This window comes from Bipolaris maydis, assembly GCF_028858645.1.
Source record: "Bipolaris maydis strain C4 unplaced genomic scaffold PSV08scaffold_3, whole genome shotgun sequence".
NCBI classification, from domain to species: domain Eukaryota; kingdom Fungi; phylum Ascomycota; class Dothideomycetes; order Pleosporales; family Pleosporaceae; genus Bipolaris; species Bipolaris maydis.
The window spans coordinates 2,830,921-2,842,837 of record NW_027093859.1 but is presented as its reverse complement, the minus strand read 5'-3'; the positions used below and the strand labels follow the sequence as shown (position 1 = coordinate 2,842,837).

The 11,917-nt window shown below is 53.6% G+C and overlaps 4 protein-coding genes across 4 annotated transcripts; 2 read left to right on the top strand and 2 right to left on the bottom strand.

Annotated features, from left to right (window-relative positions):
- Positions 1-90: 90 nt before the first annotated feature.
- PSV08DRAFT_369371 (acyl-protein thioesterase) lies at positions 91-824 on the top strand (the record flags this gene model as incomplete). The annotated part of the gene is made up of 3 exons (XM_014219820.2): positions 91-186; positions 282-632; positions 699-824. The coding sequence occupies 3 exons, from the start codon at positions 91-93 to the stop codon at positions 822-824; spliced, it is 573 nt and encodes a 190-aa protein (XP_014075295.2).
- A 380-nt stretch (positions 825-1,204) lies between these two features.
- On the bottom strand, positions 1,205-4,408 carry PSV08DRAFT_408279 (uncharacterized protein; the record flags this gene model as incomplete). The annotated part of the gene is made up of 1 exon (XM_014219821.2): positions 1,205-4,408. One exon carries the CDS (start codon positions 4,406-4,408, stop codon positions 1,205-1,207), a length of 3,204 nt encoding a protein of 1,067 aa, XP_014075296.2.
- Positions 4,409-5,891: 1,483 nt separating this feature from the next.
- PSV08DRAFT_408278 (P-loop containing nucleoside triphosphate hydrolase protein) lies at positions 5,892-7,568 on the top strand. Its single transcript, XM_014219823.2, has 3 exons — positions 5,892-6,177; positions 6,228-6,368; positions 6,420-7,568. Exons 1-3 carry the CDS (start codon positions 6,023-6,025, stop codon positions 7,387-7,389), a joined length of 1,266 nt encoding a protein of 421 aa, XP_014075298.1. The 5' UTR covers positions 5,892-6,022; the 3' UTR covers positions 7,390-7,568.
- A 957-nt stretch (positions 7,569-8,525) lies between these two features.
- Positions 8,526-11,712, bottom strand: PSV08DRAFT_400136 (uncharacterized protein; the record flags this gene model as incomplete). The annotated part of the gene is made up of 3 exons (XM_014219824.2): positions 8,526-9,470; positions 9,529-10,489; positions 10,604-11,712. The coding sequence occupies 3 exons, from the start codon at positions 11,710-11,712 to the stop codon at positions 8,706-8,708; spliced, it is 2,835 nt and encodes a 944-aa protein (XP_014075299.2). The 3' UTR covers positions 8,526-8,705.
- Positions 11,713-11,917: the final 205 nt, after the last annotated feature.

The window sequence follows — 11,917 nt, the reverse complement described above, 5'->3', positions numbered from 1 at the left end:
CATTCGGACTAAACTAGATTCTGCTCGCATTATTCCACGCTATATGCTATCACCTCATGGCATCCATAACCATTCTCCAAACAGCAGGCCATGCCACCCAAAAGAACCCCGCCCATAATCATCCCTCCCGCAATCCCACCAAGCGACCCCTCCAAATCCTCCGCCATCATCTTCATCCATGGCCTGGTTGATATACCACAGGCGTAGAAGGTATCCCACGCCAATCCCAATCTGCTCAAAAACTACCGCACATGACCTGGGTCATTCCCAATGCCCTTGAGAACCATGATCTTACAACCACAGCGTGGTATTTACCCACGCGCCTGCCTCCGTATCCGCCTTCACGCCCGGAACTCGAGGATGATGAAGATCAGGAAGGGAGGATGGCTTCAGTAGATTATATACCGAGTTTGTTTGATGATCTTGTCGTGCAAGGCGTGCCTGCGAAGAGGATTGTTGTGGTCTGCTTCTCCCAGGGCCATGCTATGGCTTTGTTGACTGGGCTTGTATCAAAGTATTCGGGGAGACTTGGGGGACTATTCGAACTATCTGGCTATCTTCCACTGGCTGATCGCATACCGACGCTGCGAGAAAAAGCCGGATTACTGAAGGATGTGAACGATGAAGTAGAGGTCTTTCTAGCAAGAGGAACAAGTGATAAATTGATTCCTAAACGGCATCATTGATTATGCTATGAGAGACTGTTCGGACTCGGGATTAAAGAAGAAAAGACGACGATCAAAGAGTATGAAAACATGGGCCATATCATGAGCGGCGCCGAGCTAAGAGACTTGTGTGCGTGGCTGGAAAAGACATTACAATGATGAGTAAGAAGTAGTCCCTCCATCGCCCCTTCCACGAATGCAGCTAGCAAGCAGATCGATAGGTACATTTTGTGATAGTACGACTGAATAGTACATAAAAAGAAAAAAAGTATCAAAAATGCCAGCCAGTGCAAATCTGTATGTATCCGCACATCATCCACCTTCCCCCAAAGCTTATACACACACAGACATAGAGACGCACGCAAAACACTCTGATACACGTACATACACATACACACTATGCAAAGCAGAAACCCCCCAAAAGAATCGGTCCCTTTTGAAAATACTCCTAGAAACAAAAGGCATCTCTATTCCAGCCCCCGCCCCAAACCTCCAAGTCAACCCAAATTTCCCAAAAAAAGTTTATCCCTCGTTTTCCTTTACTCGTCCAGATACCCAATCTTACAGAATTGATTTAGACTGCGAACATCGAGTTGCGCTGTCAACAGTGCACCAAGTAGCGTCTCCTTGCGGGGTAAAATATCGGCTTTCACCCTCCATGAGCTGCCGTTGAAACTGAAAATCTCCATATCATCATCATCCTCGTCCTCATCCATACTGTCGTGGTCCATGTGTCCGTTCATTTGCTGCACGCCCTTGACAAGGAGCTCGCCGCCCTTTGACTTGTCGCCTAGGCGCTTGAGAGTCGATAGCGCACGGTGCACAATAAGTTGGAAACCTTCTCGGTCGTGGTCCATGGGTCGTGGGCCGCGATGGTTTGGTGGCAAGGGAGGGTGAGGGATGGCAGTATCAGTGGCTGAGAGAGACATTGCAAATTTGAGGAGCGTATGTGCCCAGCCGTCCTCTGATTCAAGCCATGCACGGCAGATGCCAGTTTCCGGTCCTGGGGCCAGACTGGCGAGGATGTCTGCAGCCAGCATGCCTTGCATGAGGTAGGCCTTTCGCGATTCTGCGATACGCGCCTCAAACATGCGCACCTCCTTAGGACGCGGGTCCTTCAATTGGTACATCTTGTTCTCAATGTAGTTGCGGTCAGGCACGACTGAGATGGCGAGGGCAAAAGATCGTGTCAGGAGGTCATACGCTGGTGTCGCGGTCGCCTCGTTGATGAATATCTGCTTGTAATACGTCCGGTTGGGATCGTCACGAGCGAGAAGCTTTGCGAGACTGTCGACTGCGGACGGAAGATAGCGGTGGATTTGAGGATCAAAGGGCGTAAACTTGACAGGTTCGGCAGGTCGTGGCATTGGAGCAAAGGCGCATAGGAAGTGCAGTACAGCGTATGCATCTTCACGGCTAGGCAGAACAACTTTAGCACTAGTATTGGAAAAGAAAGTAACAATGTCTTTCATGAACTCAAAGGTGTTCATATGTGAGCGGAGAAGTAAAACCCGTGTGCCCACAAGGCGTATGAAGTTTGCGAGGAACTTCAGAACTGATGGGCTGACTAGGGAGTCATGATTAACCTCGAGGAAGGATAGGTTGCGGAAAATCGTGGTGATTGCAAGCAGCCGGTCAGCGGTACGATTGAGATGGTGTGCGGTTGTCCCGACCTGTGGGATCTCCAGTAGTGAGGCAGCTTCTTCGCGGCAGTGGTGCATGACATCCTCGTAGGACATGAGATCGATAATGTCGGTGACTTCGGGATTGTCGTTGCCCAATGTTTCCAAGAGGTCTTCTGCATACTCCACCAACACTTCTGTCAAATCTTCGCAGTGGGCCAGATTGAACTGTATAGTGTTGTCATACGTCAAGTGTGTGAGGGTGTCGAGTCCCAAGCGCGCCTCGCCAGGCAAACCCGACCTGATGCTCATGGTAATCGCTCGGATGTCAATTACACCCATCTCTGGCAGCATCGGCACGTTTGGCTTGTAGTTTGTGATGGTGTCGATCATGTTTTTGAAGTTGTCAGAGTCAAAGTCGAGACCCCCCCAGGTATCTTGAGTTCGCCATGCGGGTTGGTAGACTCTTGTGCCATCATCTTGCTCTATCACAGGTTTCCGCCTCTCAGGTCCTTCCATAGCATTCAAAGCCGGATCGGCGACTGTGGCATTCTCTTCCTGCTTCATTGACAAAGGTTGTGCCTGGTTAGGTTCTTTGCCTGGAACAGGGGTTCCCTCTAACTGTCTGCTGAGGCTCTTTCGCGTATTGATATCTGGCTGTGGTGTGTTACCGTTGACTCTTGGAGGTGCTGCATTACTTTGTAACGGCGTCGATTGTGGCAGGTGCGTGGTTGGGTCGATTTGTTGATGGGACTGCTGGGTAGGTGGGACCGATTGGCGCTGCTGCTGCTGCTGTTGTTGCTGTTGCTGGGCTTGTTGCTGGGCTTGTTGCTGCTGTTGCTGCTGCTGTTGTTGTTGCTGGGCTTGCTGTTGTTGTTGTTGTTGTTGTTGCTGCTGTTGCTGTTGCTGTTGCTGGGCTTGTTGTTGCTGCTGCTGCTGCTGCTGCTGCTGTTGTTGTTGTTGTTGCTTCAGCGACTCCTGCGATCTTTGCAGCTGTTGAAGGTACTCCTGGTGTCCCGCAATATTGTTTTGCTGTCCTGGCATTGTAGGTCTTGTTGGGGACATCTGCTGACCCATAGTAGCCATTTGATTCATTTGACCCATCTGCCCCATTTGCCCCATTTGTGCCATCTGACCCATTTGCCCTTGTGGAGGCATGCCCTTTTGTTGTTGCATTTGCATCTGCTGCTGCTGTTGCTGCTGTCGCTGGATGTAGGCAGTTTCGTAGAGGAGCAAGTTTGCTTCGTAGATCTGGCGCAACTCATTAGGGGCATTAGGGAACTGCTGTGGGTGTATGTTCATCATCTGTGCGATCCGCGGCCAGCCATTTTGCTGGGTAGCGAATCGAGAGCCCTTGAAGCGCAAGACGGCGGCGTAGAGGTTCTGCAAGTTAATTACACGGCCAGCGCATTGAGGCTGCGGGTTAAACGGCCGGTTTTGCTGAGCATATAGCGCTGCGACGTTTTTGAGGAACTGCTGATATTGGACCTGGGGGTTTGGTTGTTGTGCTTGGCCTTGCATCATGTTTGGCTGCATACCAGGATGCTGCATGGGGTTTTGCATTCCGCCGGGCATCTGTGCGCCTGGCTGCTGTCCTTGTCGGGCTGCCATGTTGCTCGCGGCGAGGTTGCCCAGCTGCTGCTGCTGTTGTAGGCGCATTGCGTACTGCCTCTGTGCCTCCTGCTGGCGACTCTGCAGATTTTGTGACAGCTGGACGGATTGAACTGGGAATTGGTTACCGGAGTTTGCGTTGAATGCTTGGTTCATGGGCGAGGGTTGGAAGCCCATGGGCGACATCTGGGGCGCATGAGGGTTTTGCGCGGGCGAGGCAGTCTGCATCCGCTGGCCGCCCATCTGGCCAGGCGCAAAGTGCTGGCTCGACATGGTGGGCGAGGGCGTGTTGGCGAATGGCTGTTGGTGCTGGAAGCCGAATTGGGGCTGCTGGGAGGGCGTTTGTGAGCGGGATAAAGAGAGGGCGGCGCCGGTGGAGTCTCGCTTCTGAGGGACTTGGGGCATTGGGTTGTAGGGGCGCGCGCCATTCATCTGGGGGTTGGCGATGGCGCTGGGATCGATGAAGCTTGAGGTGTCGTACATGGTGTTCTGGGGAGACTGGAAGTCCATGGTGGAGCGCGACTAGGGCCGACGGGCGATGGTCGCGGCGGGAACGAGTGAAAAGGCGCGTGTCCGCCGAGGAGAGCGGCGAGGGAGCGTGTATGTGTTCAGGCACGTGAGGGGGCTTGGAAAACACCTGGCGAGCACGGCGTCAGCAAGCAAGTTGATGGTGAGATGGACGACGCGCCTCTGCTGGCCGTAGCAGCAGCGGGTATGGACGAAAGCCCAGCCCCGGACAAGCACGCAGCAGCAGCAGAGAGCGGCGAGCGGGAGCAGTCAACACACAGTGCGGCAAGAGGAGAGTAGCGCTAGAATGCTCTTGTCATCAGGGCAAGGCGGAATGGCGTGGCTCCGGGGGCAGTCGAGATGTTCACGTAGCGCAGACGCGCTTTGCGGACTATGCGGTGCTGAGGAGCGGACGTGGAGCGAGAAGGGCGCTGTTGCCAAGCAAAGCCCTCTAGCCTCATCCAGCATGGCAGGCCGGCCAGAGGCTTCGACTGGCGACGACTGCGACTCCAGGACGGCGAGAGGACCAGCACGAGCAGACACGACGGCCGCAGAGCCTCGCACGTCAGATTTCCAGGCCATATCCAGTCGCATCCGAGCAGCAGGAAGACGCGTTCGCGCGTCGCGACAGCGACAGGCCAGTCGAGTGCCTGCGTTCCGGCAGCTCACAAGCCTAGGCCTAACTCAATTGGAATTCTCCGCGTCTCTCGCCGTCGTGACACGGAATCTGCTCGTTCTCTCCACTTATTACATCACCTTGTGCCTGCAGTCGTCGCTTGCGCTGGGCGTCGAGAGTGGGCACCCGCCAGACCGCTTGACTACTATCGCCCAGCCCGACCGTCTGACCCCCCCAGCAGCGCGCCACACCGAGTCCCTTTGGCTGTCCCGGCGCCCTCTGCTCTACATGTCCGGGCCCATGTTGTTTGGCCCCGCTGACAGGCCGACTCTGCAATTCCCACTGTCCCACTGCCACTGCTACCAATTCCCATGGCCTCCGCCCGCCTAGTACGCCGGTTGATCTCCGGCGAGCCAACCTCCCTCTGGGGCCTGGCCGCCTCGAATCTCGGAAGCCCGCGCCGCCCCAGCATGATACGTGCTTGAATACCGTGAGCTTCTTCGAGAAGAGATGCCCACACCGCAATTCCCTCGTCGCTCCCCGCCACGCCGTTCCATGGTGTCGTTCGCTGTTTTGGGTGGTAGTCGACAAGGGTCCATGACCATTCACCTGCCATACCTAACCCGACCCAGTCGACGGGCGAGCCAATCCCAGCCTGTCAGGTCCATGTATCGTGATCCTACCGTATGCATGCTGTGTATGCCTCATGCAGCCCATATGTAGTCTGATACATCGCAAAGTTGCTTTTGCCTCCCCCTGCCACATGTGTTGTCTGAAGCAACTGGGTGCTGTGAGATCATTCCCCTCACGTGACGTCGGTGGTAGCGCCCCCAACCCCCGATGGCTCGCGCCTTCCATGAGCTTCAGCACCATTGCGACTGACAAGCACCGCCTCACCCATACCTCAACACGTCGAATCACCAGTTGCTACAGTCTTCTCACCGTCGACCCGTTAGAACCCAAACCCGCATCTTTACCGAGACTATTGAAATTCCATCACCATGGCTGACGCCGCCGTCGAGAACCCGGCCAACACAGTCCCGCCGCACAAGAAGCAGCTCCCGTCATCGATACCAAACTTCGACGCCTTGGAGGGCTTCTCGACCGAGGGAAACGACGACTACTCCACCTTCAAGAAGCTACAACGGCAATTAGAGTGCGTAGTGCGCGTCTCATATCTGGACAACAAGTGGCTAACAGCCGCAGATACATTCACCTTCAGGAAGAGTACATCAAGGATGAGCAGCGGAGTCTAAAGCGCGAGCTAGTGAGGGCACAGGAGGAGATCAAACGCATCCAGAGCGTGCCACTGGTTATCGGACAGTTCATGGAGGCAATTGATCAGAAGTAAGTCGTACACACAATGCACCGGTTGCGTCACGAGACTGACATGAACAGCACCGGCATCGTGCAATCATCGACTGGCTCCAACTATGTCGTTCGCATCCTCTCCACCCTCGATCGTGAATTACTAAAGCCATCCTCATCCGTTGCCCTCCATCGCCACTCGAATGCTCTTGTTGACATTCTGCCCCCCGAAGCCGACTCCTCGATTGCCATGCTTGGTCAGGATGAAAAGCCCGACGTCACATACGCCGACGTGGGAGGTCTGGATATGCAGAAGCAGGAAATCCGGGAAGCCGTCGAACTGCCTCTCACACACTTTGACCTGTACAAGCAAATTGGTATTGACCCACCGCGTGGTGTGCTGCTCTACGGCCCTCCAGGTACCGGGAAGACGATGTTGGTCAAGGCTGTGGCGAATAGCACAACTGCCTCGTTCATCCGTGTCGTAGGGTCTGAGTTTGTGCAAAAGTACCTTGGTGAGGGTCCACGCATGGTCCGCGATGTGTTCCGAATGGCGCGAGAGAATTCGCCATCCATTATCTTTATCGACGAGATTGACGCCATCGCTACCAAGCGTTTCGACGCGCAGACGGGTGCCGACCGAGAAGTGCAGCGTATTCTCCTGGAACTGCTCAATCAGATGGACGGTTTCGATCAGACGTCCAATGTCAAGGTCATCATGGCCACCAACCGTGCCGACACTCTGGATCCCGCGCTTCTTCGACCTGGCCGTCTTGACAGGAAGATTGAATTTCCCTCACTGCGAGACCGCCGTGAGCGCCGACTCATCTTCTCCACAATTGCCGGCAAGATGAGTCTATCACCCGAGGTAGATCTCGACAGCTTGATTGTGCGCAACGACCCACTTTCTGGTGCCATTATCGCAGCCATTATGCAAGAGGCGGGTCTGCGAGCCGTACGTAAGAACCGGTACAACATCATCCAGAGCGATTTGGAGGAGGCATACACGAGCCAGGTCAAGGGAGCAACAGAAGCGGATAAGTTTGACTTTTACAAGTAAGCGAACTGCTTCAAGGGGAAGAAGAACAGTAGTAGTGGTAGTAGTAGTAGTAGTAGCATTGTAGACTATGATGGATGGATAGACTGAGGCCATTGCGGTCTTGAATCTTCTGAATAATGCAACAAGCACGACGACGTAACTATCGAGCGTTATTATGCTATCAACTTTGAAGTGTGTCGAATGTTTCTGCACCGTGTACACACTTGTTTGAAACTGGGAGATGAATGTGAAATGTTTGCATTTGAATTTGTTTGCCATCTATCTACCAGTTAATGCGCCGCTACTGCCACAGCCCATGTCCCTTGCTGCCTGTCTGCCTGTCTGTCTGTCTGTCTGTGTGCCTTTTCTTGCAGCACCGCTAATATGTCCTCTCTTTCTCTGTCTCTCTCCAATCCACAAACGACTATTATTCCCACACCCCAACCCTCCCATTCAATCTTGCCAAAGCCGACTGACTTCCAGAACCCGCATTCAGAAAAAAAAAACAAAGTCCAACACAAAGAAAGGGAAGGAAAAAAAAACAATATAAAGTTTTTCCCCAATTCTCTCTCTTTCCACTTTCCCTTTCTCCCTTGCACGCTCATGCACAGCCAAACCAACGCTATACAAACCGGTTTCCAAACCCCCCTTCCCAAATAAACAGTAGCAGCAGCAGTAGCATGCAAAACGAACAAAGGAAAATAAAACAGAGGATAAACAAGACAAAGCAGATCCGATATCCCGCGGTGCGAAAAATATATCGCCACGCCCACGCTGCCACTAATTTCCAATCAGATCTAATAATCATGATGGGAGGGAGGGGGGGAGGGGCGGGCCGCAGGGACGGTTGAGCAAACTCATGGTATCATGCATTCGCGAACGCACAAAAAAACAAAACAAAAAAAGGGACATAGGAAAGAGAGAGAAAGTAGGGTCAAAAGAAAAGAAGAAAAAAAAAACTCCACAGTGCTTTACTGTCCCCCCCCCCCCCCCCCCCCCCCCCAAAAAAAAAAAAAAAGTGAACCCCCCTCGACAAAGACAGAGAGAGACAGAAAGGTTGGGGATTTTAGCTGGGGGAGTGTTTATGCAAGAAGAAAAACAAAACTCCTAGACATACAGAGAGGAAAATGGACCAAAAAAAGGACACAAGAGTTTTTGATATTGATTCGAATGGGGTGGTTGTGATTGATTGGTTGGTGGAATTAACAAGAGTAGAATGGACAAAGACGCACACATAAAAAAAGAGGAAGAAACAGAAAAGAGACGTGTTTACATTGAATAAAAGAAAGACGAATCTTTCCTGGTTCGATCGATCCCCCTGGAGTGTTATTCTTGCTTTAGTTGACACGGATCGTGGTTTCAAGAGGTGTTCGTGGAAGGTCCTTGTCTATCGATGAGCGGGGGATGCCTCTGCTGCTCTTGTCCTCCTTGGGGGGTGTTGGGGGGCCAGAGTGCCTGTTAGACATGTAGTCATCCTTTGGCGGTGTGGGAGGACGTCCAGCATCTTTTGGTGGCGTTGGTGGCGCCCTCCCGAGTGACTGGTCCCTCTCTCTTGAGTGTGACCTGGCTCTTGTCTGGAGTTGTGGTGGGCCAAGGTAGGGTGTGCCTGCAGACTGCGATGGCAATGATGACGATCGCTCGTTGTGCTCGCTCACACCAGCTGCGTTGTCTGTTGCGCTGCGGCTGCTGTGTCCACCGACACTGGATGATTCTCCGACTTCCTCAACTACAGGAAGCGTAGTGCCCATCTCCCCTCTCTCTGCCGACGGGCTGCGAACTGCCCTCATGTGGAAATTGGGTACATCCTCTTCATTCTGACCGTGTCTTCTTGAACGGTCGGCTTGATGCTCAGCCTTCTCAATGACACGCTCAGTTGACAACCGTTGGTTAGGAGTTGCATTAACGCCATCCAACGAGAGATCGTTGAGTTCGTTTGTCACTTGTTCTTGCTTCTCACGCTCGGCTGCCTCCTTGGTCTTGGTGACGGCGCTGATGAATTTGATGAAGCGATCTCCGTATCGCTCTGGAGGAATGGCAGATATTTGAGACTCGGTATTTGCAATGCCCTTGAAAAAGTGCTCCATGCGCTTGATGAACGAGTACTAGAGAGTTGTTAGTCACCAACCAGTCTTCACTCGATAAGATCCTAGCAAAACTTACATGTGTCAGGCAGTCAATAATACCAAGGTAATAAATCTCCTCTCCAGGCGCGTTATCCTCGTGGGTGGCTCGGAAGCCACCATCGTCCGAGTAAAAGTAGAAGTCGCGGTTAGCATCATCCAGCTCATCCGGCATCTTGCTTGATGTTTGACCCATGGGTACAGGCTTTTGTGTCTTGACCATCTGCCTTAGTTCTCGTGCCTTGCGCGCGTTCTCCAACTTGGATGGTGTGCGCATGAGCTGATTGGGTGGTTGATCCGGTGACTCCTCGCCGCCAGGGGAAAAGACCTTGAGGGTCTTGTCCCGCAGGTTTTCTTCGTTGCCCTTCTCCAGATCATGGATACCAATTAGCAGTGAGTAGTCCATGATGTGCAGACGCTGCAAGAGCTTTACGTCTTTTTGCATCTGCTCAATGAACATCTTCTTCTTCACCGGCCCCAGCTCGAGGTGCTGATCTCTGCGTAACCAGTTCAGGTCCTTGAGTGTTGCCCGAGGGTTGGCGGCCAAGTTTTCTTCCTTGAAGTCTCGTCCAATGGTCGAGCCTTTCAAATCAAATGTGCGGTGAATATCTCTATGTGGGGGAAACAGGTTGTTCATGACGACGAAATGGATCTTGCGTCCATAGGGTATCTTAACGCGGTGCAGGCCGTAAAATTGGGAAAGAAGGGTATTAGGGTTTTCTTGTACGTGGTTGTAGTAGTCCTTGAGTATCTTACGAAGGAACTTGTGTTCGGCGTGGTGAATAGTCTTGATAATGTACTTGTAGTCTCTGGAGAAATAAAAGAAGCTACCGCTCTTTCCGGGCGAGCCGAGCTCGGAAAGGATGTACTTGCTGGTTAGCGATACAAGGTAGTCGGCAGGGTCGAGCTTGAAGATAGTACGCAGGTGGCGAAACACCCATGGCGCGTAGTCCTTGAATTTGAAGTCGTACTTTGCGGAAGGCGTGAGTTCGTTGCCGGTTCTGCAAGGTTGTTAGTATCGTGTCAGGGGTCAAAGAGAAGCAGGCCTGGCAGACGAAGTGAAACTGAACTCGAGCAACAGCTTCGTCTCGGCAGGAAAGCCGGTCGGCACGTACATGTCAAACGAGAACTTGTGCTTTGCGTCGAAGTCGGCGTCGGTAAGTTCTCGGTCCATCTTGGCGTTTGTTCTCGAGACAGTGAAGCGGATACCGGTCAACATGTTGTAGGCCGTGACCCAATTCACGTGGTTTTGATCCACCTTTGTTCCTACCACGACGCGATCTTCATCCTCGTCTTCTTTGCGCTTCCTCTTGCTGGCCCGCTTCTGACGGATGTGCTCAGCCCAACGTGCAGCTTCGTCATCCTGCGGCACCTCCTCGGGAGGCATGTCAGAGTTGATGGATCGCGTGTTCCTGCGCACGAGCGACATGGATCCTCGGCGCCTATGGGGGTGGTTGGGCGAGAATCTACCGCTTGCGCTGATGACGTCGTCGGTACTGTTCTGGGATTCGCGAGCGCGCGAGGATTGCACCTTGGGCACCTCGAGCGTGTGGCGTTGTTGCAGACGGTAGGGATGTTGTGATGGCCCGGGATTGTTGTTGTTGCTGTTGTTGCTGGCGTTGGTGAAGGTGGGTGGGGAGGAGGCACGCTGAGCTTGGTTGGTTGGGACCTGCAGGCTGGGGGTGCCAGTTTCGGCCTGAGGCTGGGGCGATGACGAAGTGGGAGCGTTAGGGACTGAACCCGCGTAGGGGACGTGAAAGTCTTTGCTCGCTTCTCTTGCGGCATCGCCTACGTCTATTTGGCCCATTTCGACGTGGGTTGTGCTGCCACACAGTCTGTCCTTGGTCTTTGTGCTGTGCACCGACGCGAAGTAGCCATCGTCTCTGGCCGGTCGCTCAGTCGACCAGCGCTGCGTGTCGGACGACTTGGGCATGGTGTCGGCGTCGTGTGAGTCGCCTCGGTGCCAGCTGGAGCGGCTTTCTTCCTGCGACAAGCGCTTATCGATGCTCTCGGGCCTGGTTGAACGTGCGTGGGGATGTGCGTGCGTCGTGCTCATGCCATTGGTGAGCCTCGCGTTCATGGGCTGCGAGTTGCCATTGGTGAAGGAGTCCCTGGGTGGCGGTGTAGTCGACGCGGCGGTTTGTCCATGTGCAAGGGAAGAACGACCGTTTGAGTCGGTGGCATAGGCGGGCATCATCTGCGACTCATGGATGGTGACGCTCATCAAAGAGGCAGCCTTCGCCGAGCGCTGCGTCGTCGGGGTCGACGAGGCGTGAGAAGCCAGTGTGTGCGGTGTGGGAGGGAGATGGGGAGTGGGTCGGGTGGTGCAGACGATGCGAGGAGCAGCACCGTAGCGGCGCACGACGGTCCAAAGGGGGACGAGAGGGCGACGACTATGTCTCTTTCTCGCTCACTCGCTGTGGCTCTGT

Coding starts and splice junctions, on each gene's coding strand:
- PSV08DRAFT_408278 (XM_014219823.2), top strand. CDS start 6,023: ATGGCTGACGCCGCCGTCGAGAACCCGGCCAACACAGTCCCGCCGCAC. Junction 6,178..6,227: donor AAGCTACAACGGCAATTAGA/GTGCGTAGTGCG, acceptor TAACAGCCGCAG/ATACATTCACCTTCAGGAAG. Junction 6,369..6,419: donor ATGGAGGCAATTGATCAGAA/GTAAGTCGTACA, acceptor TGACATGAACAG/CACCGGCATCGTGCAATCAT.